Genomic DNA, 11,900 nt, shown 5'->3' on the forward strand with positions numbered 1-11,900 from the left:
TGAGGGTTCAAGATAGACTAAAACTGTAAGGATTTTCCAATTTTGGTTCTTTCATGGGGTCTGATTATCATGTCCCAGAATATCTCTACAATAAACCCTAAAGGTCTGACATAAACCGAATGCTGGTAACCTAAAGGAGTCTACCTAACACAATTTGGCTCCATGATGAATTTTAGGATAATTTTCAAGCATTTTCCATAATAATATGAAATGCACTATGTAATGATTTGGTTACCTACTTAATATTTGCATTTTAAATCACAATTGACCTCAGAGTAGCAGAATGAATATCCCTCTTCTGAAACCTTCTACACTCATATAATAAATAATGGAAAAAACAATAATAAATATAGAATTTAATATAATTAAAATTTATTTATATTTAATTTTAAAATATAATATAATAAACAATAATGGAAAAAACAAATGTTTCAATAAAATTACCAAGTTGAGTTCGCTGTCATTATTTAATAAGAATCAGTTATTGTCCTGTTCAGGATCCTATCGCAGTTTAAATCTTGTTGCTGTGGATTTGTTATTGTGAACAACCAGGTACTTTTAGAGCACTGATTTTCAGTATAATGAATATTGCTTGAAATAAGAGGGCTGCTTCTGCATGTAGTGTTAGTATTGAGCAGACAGGGTAGGAGTCTTTCATTTAGAGACAAATGTGGAGCACTACCCTCTTCTGGACAGACTAGGAGGAGCAACAGGGTGTAGATGTGAAAAGTTCTTCTAGTATTTTCTCTTTTTTTTCGTTTTTCTGGAGAACAGGGTCTCGCTATATTGCCCAGGCAGGTCTCGAACTCCTGGGCTCAAGCTATCCTCCCGCCTCTTGCCTCCCTGAGAGCTGGGATTACAGGCATGAGCCACCGCGCCCGGCCAGTTTTTCTAGTATTTTCTAAGTTCACTTTAACAGTATTTAATAAATGTCAACAGGTGTGGATTTACCTGGTGAACCAAATCCCAAGAATGCTATAAATGATCCCTCCTTTGGAAAAACTTACAGATCTGATGGGGAAATGAAATTGTAAATGAAAGGCAACTTCACTGGCTAATACAATAAAGAATCAAATTAAACAAAATTTACTAGTATTATCATAACTTCGGGAAACTGCATTACTTCCATTTTTGTGAAATATTTTTGCTTTCTTTAGATGGAGACTGGAACTATGTACAAAATAAGCTGGTCAACAGCAAATCGTTGGAAGATCAACAGGCACAAAACACGATAAAATTGAATCTCACAAACTGATTAAAACATTAAACTAAAATGCAGACTTACATTGCTCTGCTTTCATAATAAAGGTAGGTTAAGTAAGGTTAATCATGGGTTCCCTTACCTTTACAAGGTTGCTTTGTCATTTTTGCTTACTTATCTTAACACTACAACTCTTGCTTTACATAATGCAAACTAATTATCTCTCTTTGGCACAGAAAGATCTAATGAACATTTCAGAACGTCAACTTGGTTAATTTAAAGCCTATGAGACCCACTGGCAGGCTTTAAGTCTAAGCCCCCAGCTACATCTTTCACTGGGTGGTAGCTTAAGGGCCAGTCTGCCATTTATCCTTGCATATCACCACCTTGGGCTTCCAGGGAAGAAAGTATAAATTATTGGCGGGTGATATTCTGGAGTTCTTGGCCACAGTGTCATTTAACAGCACTTCTAACAGCAGTCAAATAGAGACAGTAGATTTATAGTCATTGGAGGGATTGAGAAAGCGAACATAGATTTGGTTGCAGAAGTTGAAGAAGTTTGTAGGAAAAAAGAGGTAGTGGTTGTATTTAACAAATTTCACAGTATTTAACAAAAAGTCTTTATTTCAGAAGAAAAGTTTGCACACTGAAAATTGTGCTCTTCAGCCTATTTTGTGTCTTCAGTGACAAGAAGCTGACACCACTCTAGCAAGAAAAACACGTGGCTTCCTTTGCCACCTCTTCCTTCCACCAGACAGCTAGAGTTGCACTGAGTGGCCAGAATAATTCCAGCGTGAGAGAGCAGGTAGGATAGGGTCAAACGTGAGGCCACCAAAATTTAAAACGGCAATAGAAATGTAAGTAACAATCAGGTTGGCTCAGCTCATGCCTTCTGTACTGGTTGTCAGATTATTGCCTCTCAGCTTAAAACCTGCTGTTCAATGCCCTACTTGAAACACTAGAGGTCCATCATGCAGACATTTCTCCTTGGCCAGAAGAAGGTGCTGCAGGGACACTGCAGGAAGAAGGGGCTTTTCTTCTGTCTCTAACGTGCCTTTTGTTGGCTTGCTCCTGCTGTGAATTGTGACTGGCAGGGCATAGAATACCCAGTGGCCTTTCCTTCCTAACTTGCTACTTCCAGCGTATAGTTTTCTTACTGTCCCCATCAGCCCACTTACACCCTAATGGGAGTTTCCTGATTGCAAGGTTTAGCCCATTGTTCCCTGCCTGCAGTCTGAGCCTAGCAACACAGCGGCCTTTTCCACTATCCATAGTCTGTAATCATACCTTCCCCAACAAGATTTGAATCCCAGCCTTAAGAAGTGGAACTCTGTCTAAAAAGGATTCCTCCTTTGGGTACTCACTCTCACCCATAAATTCTGTAGTGCGTTTTTTTTCCCCCTTTCTCAGTAGCTAATCCCCTATAAATAGCTAATAATGTTTTATATTCAACCTTTCATTTTGAAATGATTGTGTGATTCCTGTCTCCTGACTGAAACCTCTCTGGCTCACCTTCCAAGCTGTGGGACTCCCCTCTGAAAATGTCTAATAAAATCAGATTTGGATATCCTTGTTGAAGTGTCAAATCAGTGCTTCAAATCTGTATTGGAGATTGGAAATCTATAGCCCTCATGCTGTCTCCATTCTAAAGCAGCTCAGGAGTTTTGGCTTGAAATGTTTTCATTCGTCCTATAGATTCAGTCATAGCAGTCTTGTGCATTCAGATCAGAAGCAGAAGAAAAAAAAATATGACTAGTATGATTTGCTGAAATTTTTCTGTGTACACTCAACTCTAATCTCAAATGGACCATTTTATTGAAATAAAAATGATTCATCCACTGAGAAAAAAATTCCCCCTGCTATTTTGTTTTCTCTCTGGATTATGTGCCTAAATCTTTTGCCCTAGAGTTTATGCTTACAAAATTCACCACTTAGATTTACTTCCCTGCTTTAGGCACCCTCATTCATATTGCTTCCTATGACCATTTCCTTGATTTTTTATTACTCATCCCCCAAAATCATTGCTCACATTATTTAATTAACGTAAAATTTCAATTTATACTATAAAAGGAAAAGTTCTCTTCTTTTGCTTTCCAGAATTTCCAACAAGTACAGTATATTAGATGCTGATTTTTTTAACCCAAAAATCGGGGTTTCAAGTTTTTTAAGTCTTTTCATGCTGTATTTAAAAATCCCTTCTTACTGTGACAACAAAGTAATGTGATATTTACACTGAAAAATGATAAATTCCCCCACGTCCCTCAGAGTAATCATCATATTGACATGGACCTGAGAGCAAAAAGCTTCTCAACTTTGACAAACATAATTTGTGCAAGGCCAAGCAGTTATAAACATTGTCAGTAACTAGAAGGTATGGATGGATGCTCTGCAGGAGGCTTTGGAAGCTACATTCACCACACTCAGCTATTTATGATTATAATTCAATGTGCAGATGATAGCTAGTGAAAGTAACACCTGAAATTCAGAAGAATGACAGCTGAAAGAGGTCTCTTCTGACAAATATGGAAACCAAAGTTTGGACAGCTTAAGCAACTTGCTTAGAGTCACACAGTGGGAATGTGGATCAGCAGGATGTGGACTCTTCCTTTTTAATCTCCACTACATTGGACATGGTTAGGCCAGTGCTCATCTACTGATGAGGATCACAGCTCCTTGTGTCCAAACTACTTTCAAAAGGCAACATTATTATAATTATTGTCAAGCCTAGCCTTTATAATCATCTTGATTTAAATGATCAAGTTTATCTCTAATTAGCTTCTCCTAATAACGAAACTATTTTATCATAAATGTGTTTGGAAACCCTAAAATATATTTTGTATAACTAAGGAGGTTTTTTGGCTCTTTGACCAGAGACAGGTGCAATTGCACTTTCTACTTTCCCTTATAATAAACAGAAAGACATACAGGTCTGTAAGTAACAGTTGAATTATCTAATATTTCATTATTACAACTAAAATCAGCTATGGTAATTCTACTGAATATTACACATTTTCATTTAGACCAACTGCAAAATTTTTCTCAGAACAATTATCATAGTAGAAAAATATCTTTAAAGATATATTTTAAACAATTAGTTTGTGGAAAAAACACTAGAATAAGGTCAGAAGAATTAAATTCTAAGCTGGCTTTTCTTACTATGTGTCCATGGTGATAGCAGATAAGTCTCAATTATTCTATCAGTAAAATGGGGCTAATGATAGATGATAGATGTTCTTTTTATTTCACAAGGTTCTTATAAGGGAAATACAGGTAATAGGTAGGAGTTACTTTGAACTTTTATAAAGAAAATATCAATGCTATTAAAGTTTTTCAATACCATGTTATAATGCTGTTGACTTACAAATGTTCAAAATAAATTAGTATGTCTTATTTAATATTTGTAGTTGTACTTTGAAGTAACTACTACAAAAAGTTAAGTTGTATATTATAAAATTCTGTTTTAAAAATGGATGAATTTTAATGTTGTAGGAATGAGACTTTATAATTAACTTGGCATCTTTTTTTTATATAAAATGCAAGGTCAACTAAAGATTTTTGCCTTCAATGATTTGGCCATTGTCATGGGATTTCTTTTCAGACCACTAGATGGCGCAACTTAAGGTCTACTACTTGTTAAAAGACATTGTCAGAGGCCTAATGACAGACCGACCTCCTCTTTGAAGAAAAAAACAAGTAAGGGAAACAAGAGAGAGGAATGTTATGAATACCTGAAGTTACACACTCCTTCTCTCACAAAGGCAGAGGCGTGCTGAGTGCAGTGTAAGTTCAGGAAACCTGTTCCTACATGTAGTCTTTTTACTAACTCAGAGGGAGGGATCACTTCTCCTGTCTGGGCATAGGTTTCTTCATCTAGTCAATTCTCTTCAAATGCATTCCTTCTCTCTCTTTCCTTCCCTGGAGACAGGACAGAGATCATGAGTTTTATGGGTGCCATGGTCTCTAGGTGCTCAGTACTTGAGATGGATGATGATGGTGTTCGGTAGAAGTGTGTGGTCTGAGAGGGGAGCCAAACAAATTTTACAGCCATTAGGTTCTATTCTTGACTCTGCCATGCTCTGGGAGCAGCATGTGACTACAGTAAACTTCTTCTGAACTTGGCCTAGTTCTCTGTAAAACTGACTGTATCATTTGACATCTGCCTCCTCTGAGGAGAGTTTACAAGGATTAATAAGATAATGCTGCCACAGGCCCGACGTTTGGATGAAAGCTGCTAATTATTAACAAAGCTTCAGTGGGCAGGTCCATAACTAAAGTCTGACCTTTCATCTTTGTCAAAGTGCTCCTGAAATGGGTGACATTAGTGCTACAAGTAAAGGAACATTTTGTTGGAGAAAATGATCAAGAGGAAGGAAATCAGGCCTTTGAAGGAAGGTGCAAAGAGCAGGGACAGTTGTCCTACACTAGAGAAGGGTGAAGGTGATGAATATTCTCCTCATTGACAAGAAAGAATCTTGCATAGGAGTGGAAGTGGATCTTTTTCCTGTTCACTGAGGACAGAAGACACAGGAAGGAATTCATCAGAATGGTTGATAAGACATGAAAATCTTAGAGAAGGGATATTTGGAAAGCAGATGTTGTACATTTTTCTAGTAGGGGAGAATCAAGCAGACTTGTTTCTAACTTGGTGAAAATTGTGTACCATTAGGAGGTCAAATTTCGTGAGAATCTTCTTTACTCTTTTAAAGACAGAATATGGTTTCTGAATATAATTTCTAAATGGGGAACATTCTGGGTTTTTTTCATGGGTCTTTTCCTGCTGAGATATGAATTCATTTTCTTTCCTATGCTCTCCATAGAACATTTCTTACTCGATTCCTCTTCAACCTTTTCTTTTTTAATCTGGAGCATTGAAAGAACTCTTGTTCTATTTCCACATATTGAAGACTTCATTGTAAGGTAAAGCGAGTAGTTCCTCATGGAAGGGACTCGAGGAGCCCTTAAATGCATTGGGCAAGGTGAGGAGCATTCGCAGGCTACCTCCTGCAGAAGAAAAGCAACTTCCTAAGGGGCCTGAACAAAAGTCTGCTTTGATTCCTTCTTTCTCCTTCCTCCCCTCTTCCCTTCCTCTTTTCTTTCAACTAATTTTTATTGAGTAAATACCCAGTAAGAAGTCCTACATTAGGCCCCACATAAATATGTACTTCCTATTGGCATATTTAATTTGGCTTTCAGCTCTGTAATTTTCCTGTGGCTAATAGAGAATGGAGAATATCCTGGTTGAGGACCACAGGTAACAAGAAAGTTTTACGTGAGACTTCTTAGCCACCTCTGGGAAGGATTTATATGGGATATTTGTTAGCAGCTATTTTGAAGTTAATCATAATAATTTTTAAAAGTTACCATTTTTATTTTCTACTAGAGAAGCTTTGTTCCTTTATGTTCTTCTGATTAAAATGAATATGTGGAATTATCTCTTCTGAGTTTCTTCAGAAGCTTTTCAGTGATTTGGGTGTTGCCCTCAGCGCTAATAATAGACAGTAAGAAAAAACTGGAGAATCCTCCCATATCACTGCACTATTCTAACTGGATGAGCCAATATTCTCTGGGCCAAGGGCATTTACGGTATTGAGCATATTTCAGATAATCTCTGACCCTACATCGTGTGACAGAATGTAATTCCAGCTTCTCAGCAATGAGGTTGTATATGCCTCTACTTCCAGTTGGTTACTGCTCTTTTTTCAACAGATATTTTTTGTTCTGTTAATCATCTTCTTAAAAAAATAAGTGAATACATTAATAAATGGCAAAAGATACATATACAAACATATCCAGAGGAATGAAAATTTTTGCTAGTTATGCTAACATATCTTTAGAATGAAGTCTCCAAATTGCCCTTGAAATTATTCTTCAAATGTTCAAAGCCTAATAAACAACCTTAAACACAGGAGTCAGGTTTTATTTTCCACATTATATAAGTTTTCAGATTATTGGTCAATGCTCTACCACCTTATTAATTTGCAAGATAAAGTCTTAAATCTTTCTTTCTTTTTTTTTTTTTTGAAACAGGGTCTTGCTCTGTCACCCAGGCTGGAGTGCAGTTGCATGATCTCGACTCACTGTAACCTTCACCTCCCAGCCTCAAGCCATCCACCCCTCTCAGCTTTCTGAGTTGTTGGGACTACAGCTGTGCCACCACGCCCGGCTAATTTTTGTATTTTTTTGTAGAGGTGGGATTTCACCATGTTGGCCAGGCTGGTCTCGATCTCTCCATCTCCTGAGCTCAAGTGATTTGCCCACACTAAGCTAATGGGATGAATTTTGGCAAAGATCAAGAGGGAGTCATTCTCAAACCAATCTATCCTCATTATAGAGAGACTGTGTCTTACTAATCAAAAAGCCTAGGGGGCTACCAACTAGAAATGCAACAAAACACAACCATCTACATTTATATATTACAAGTATTTACTTTCCATTAAAACAGCTGGTATTCTTGTAGTATTGCCTATAGAATTAGTTTCATTAAAAAATGTTTTATTTTTCAAACTACTGTTTTGGGATCTTACTTATATTCTGACAATATAAAAAGGGACTTTTTTCCCCAGCCTGGTTAGTGGTATGATAAACTCATTGTGCTAAGGTTGGAAGATACTCGAATAACAGTTTCAACCACATTATTCACTAGCCATGAAATAATACAAGTAATTATATGAGTAAATGGAAAAATCTTTCATTTGGATTGTATTTTTAATGTAGATTTTTTCCCACATATACTATTGTTTACTGTTCATCATATTATTTCTGGAACTTAATTTTCTTATCTGGAAAATGGGGATAGTAACTCCAATTCTGCCTATTTCAGAGGGTTACTGTGACAGTGAAAGACAAAGAATATGTAAAACTGCACTTAGGCTCAGAAAGCATGATGGTATAGAATGACAGCCATTCATGCACACAGTCAGTTTGGTCATGTATAACAATATTAAGGACTAGGAGAGAAAAAAAAATGAGACTGACTTAATTGATCAGTTGTGTAAACCTGGAGACACGCGTATCTTCTGAGTCTCCCACAAATTAACAACACTACATTAATAACCATAGGCCAAGATTTTTAAAGGCTGGCTAAAGATGCATTTTCCAGTTTAATTTCTAATAAAAGTGAGCTAATCCTGGATGATTCCAAGTTGTCTCCTACATATCAGGGCTATGAAAGTTCTTAGAACAAATATATTTACAGGAAGTTCTGTTTTTCTCTTGGGAAAACAATACTCTGGGAATGACTAAACAATATTCTCTAATACTACCAAAAACCATCTCCCTCCATGTGCTGAAAATTATCATAAAGAAACTGGTTTGGGGCATGCATGTTTTAAGGTTGTCCTATTACACTCCCCTTCTGTTTACCTTCTGAAAATGCTTTTTCCACTGTGAGACATATACTCTACACACTCCTGTAGTCAGGAAAATCTATAGTTGCTTAAATGCATCTTTCAGTTCACAGTAGCTTTATCTCTGTGCTGAAATAAAATGCTTTTCAATCAGAATCTCCTTTCTCAGCACCTAACAATGAATGCAGATGGAACCTGTCCAATCTGAGCAGAAAACCACCATACTCAAAAAGAATCAGAGATTTTTCAAAACATATTGACAGAGATAAAAACATAGTTACCTGGGCAATTATGTCTATAATTTCTGAATAACTGTGGCATCTTCCCACGCAGGATCGAGCCAAAAAGTCTTCCACAAGCCGCGTTCCAATGCCGTAACCCCTGTGGATGATGGAAAGAGTGTGGTCTGAAAATTCTAAGAAATTAGTGAAGTCTGTCAGTTTTTAAGAAGCGATTTGTGTGTTTAGCACTTGTGCAAGTGAATCACAAATCAAACCAAATATGACGAGTCAAATGGCTTTTGGCTGTGGGCTTCTTATTCGTCCCACAGACCACAAAGCAGAGAGCAACACACTGAGGAAATATTAACTGGTCTCCTACAAGCAGAAGAGTCTGCCTAGAATCAAGACTTGCCCAAACTTGACAATATAAATTAAAATTAAGGAAGGCTGGTTTCTGTAGCCTAATGTTTCTCAGTGGCGGCTAATTTTCTCATCATTAGCTATTGATGGAAATCAAATGAGATCCTAGCTAAAGCGTCTGCTACATGTGTGATACCCGGATGCTCCCTCTTCTCTTAGCATTGTTATCAGGGTAGAAGGGCAGGCATTTCCAGGATGGGCTCTGGAAGGAGGGGAAGAAGGGAGCAGAAAAAATTTTTGTTGCCAGTGAGAGTTTCGGCATCTTCAGACTCTGAAGTTTACTAAGTGAAAAACAGCCAAGTTCAGAAAACTCATTTTTCATTCCAGGGAAACAAACTATGGGATTGGGGGAAGGTATTGTATTATCTCCACCCCGAGAAAATAGCTCTAGTAGTGCCTGAAGTACAATCTTGAAAACCTTCGATTGAGATGTGATTATACACACACTGAATATGTAGCTAAGTTGGCTGAGCACACACTTTCAACAAGATAAACTGAAAAACGACTAGATTTCCCAGAAGGATACAAAGAAAGGTCAGAATCTCTGTCTTATAAGAACTTGCAATCTAGCTGAGAAAATGTGACCTTCAAGGTGGAAAGCAAACGGAACACTATTTTTGCCAAACCTCTATCAAAATTGGTCTTTTAATTTCACAGCCACATGTACATAGACAAGTGAAACGATTTCCAATGGAGCCACAAAATGCCCAACAAGACACCACAGTGTTCAGAGGCAATGATTACTCCAGAGGCTCTAAAAAGAGATGAAGTCTTTGGTGACTAGGTGGTTAGAGGGAGACGGATTTGATGTGAGAGTGCTTATGAATTCAATGAATCTTGTGAGATATCCTATTTATATTTCTGAGTGGATAGAAATATTCAGTTTAGCTTCCTTGACTTTGGAGAAAAATGGTTTATAATTTCAGCCAAGAAGCTTTCACTGCAAAGACTTTTAACAATCAAAATGTCTGCTTTACAGAAATAGTTGTATCAGGATTAAAAAATATTTCCAGTGTTTTCTAATTCTCACTTTGCATATCCACAGCTCAGCAACTGGGAACAGTGGTCAGAAGCCAAAACGTTATGAGCTGTGCTATATCTACACATATTGCTTTGGTCAAAGGGTATGTTTCTGCAAAGTAGATATTTTATAAATTAAAAATGTAAGAGGCTCTCAGCAGAAGCTATTAAGGAAATCTAAATGTGAATTTTTTTCTTAAGGAAAGATCTTTCTGCAGCTTCTCAAAAATTTATTCTTTAATATTTCTTTCATATTTGTTAAATGTGTACTCAATTAGCTAACCAAAGGTATTTTTTTAGTCAAATAAGTGAGCTTTTTTATTATTCACAGCTTTTTCACAAAACAATGCAAGTTTAACATAAGTCAAATAAAATGAAGTAATTTCTGGAAAAGCTATGTCAGATGTTTAAGTGTGAGCTAGTGTAAAATAACCTTAACATTCCTCACAGCTATAGACAGACAGTTCAGCTAACAAAGTGACTGAAAAATCTATAGGTGGACAGTTGGGCAGTTTTCTTTGTGAATGCCCTTGACTAATTAAGTAGAAATTCCAAAAAAAGTCATGTGTACAAAAATAAATTAGAATTTTTTTAAAAGAAAAAGAATATGCATACAGAAAGAAGAAAAATGAGAGTTTTTAAAAAAGACTTTCAATCTTTATGTTGTCTTTTTCTGTATTTCAACTGAAAATACAATGAACCCTTTTAAAAAGCTCTAAAATGTTAGGCTAAATTTCCCCTTCAATCTGCCTAGATAAATCTTCTAACCAGTACACATTTTCCAGTCTTTCCTCTGTTAGAGTCCTCTTCAGAGTTTATAATTAAAAAGCTCAAAAACCATTGACAGATGTTTTATTGTTTGGCAATCATCTGATGATCACATAGTTACTCAGAGAAAATCAAAAGGTGGAATTTGTGCAGGAGGAATCTCCAACAATAAAGACAAAGAGAATGGGTCTCATTTAAAAAGGAAGAAGTGAGTTTTTCTACCTAATATGTTTTTTAAGAAAAGCATAGTAATGATTAAAAAAGATTCAAACAATAAAAATGCTATCTTAAACAAAATAAACTCTCCCTTTAATTCACAATTCCTATTTTCTCCATCTTCCCCTTAGGAAACTACCATTATGAGTTTCTTGCATATCTTTCAATAGATGGTCTGTGGTTGTGTAAGCATATATTTACATTGGAAGGAGTTGTGTTAGAACAAAAGACTTCTGAAAAGAATAAAATTTGATGTTCCCTCATGTTGTTAATAGAATAATTTCAATTTTACCACATCTTTTGCTTATAAGCGACTCTTAAGTCACTTAAGAAATGATTTCTAACTAAACAGAAAACATCTCACACTTCATATTTGTAGGAAAAAATTCCTTCCTATTATCTTATTCTATCAACCCAAATGGCACTTGTAAGAAATTATGTTCAGCTTTCAGATGTGATTAATTGAGACAGAAGAACAGCTGGTGAAATGAAGCAAAGGAAGTCATTAGAGGCAGAAAGAATGCAGGTGATGTAAGAAACAACAGCCATTCAATAAGAATGAAGGACTTCCACTTACATTTTATCTAAATATTGGTTCACATCTTCATCCTTCTCATAATCCTTACACAGCTGGGCAACCAGAGCTCCATAGGTAAGGACAAAGAGATCTTTATTCTGGAGAAAAAGGGGTAGTTCCTGGTTATAGGC

General features: G+C 36.4%; 1 protein-coding gene across 1 annotated transcript in view; it reads right to left on the reverse strand.

Moving 5' to 3' along the window:
- Nucleotides 1-11,900, reverse strand: part of TRAPPC3L (trafficking protein particle complex subunit 3L) — a 51,840-nt gene that overhangs the window by 37,871 nt on the left and 2,069 nt on the right. Inside the window, exons 2-3 of the mRNA XM_003827569.5 lie at nt 11,770-11,867; nt 8,829-8,928 (exon numbers count right to left, since the gene is read on the reverse strand). Of these exons, the coding sequence (XP_003827617.2) occupies nt 8,829-8,928; nt 11,770-11,867 (198 nt within the window). The remainder of the gene's footprint in view (nt 1-8,828; nt 8,929-11,769; nt 11,868-11,900) is intronic.

The sequence above is a fragment of the Pan paniscus genome, chromosome 5 (genome assembly GCF_029289425.2).
Source record: "Pan paniscus chromosome 5, NHGRI_mPanPan1-v2.0_pri, whole genome shotgun sequence".
Lineage (NCBI taxonomy): Eukaryota > Metazoa > Chordata > Mammalia > Primates > Hominidae > Pan > Pan paniscus.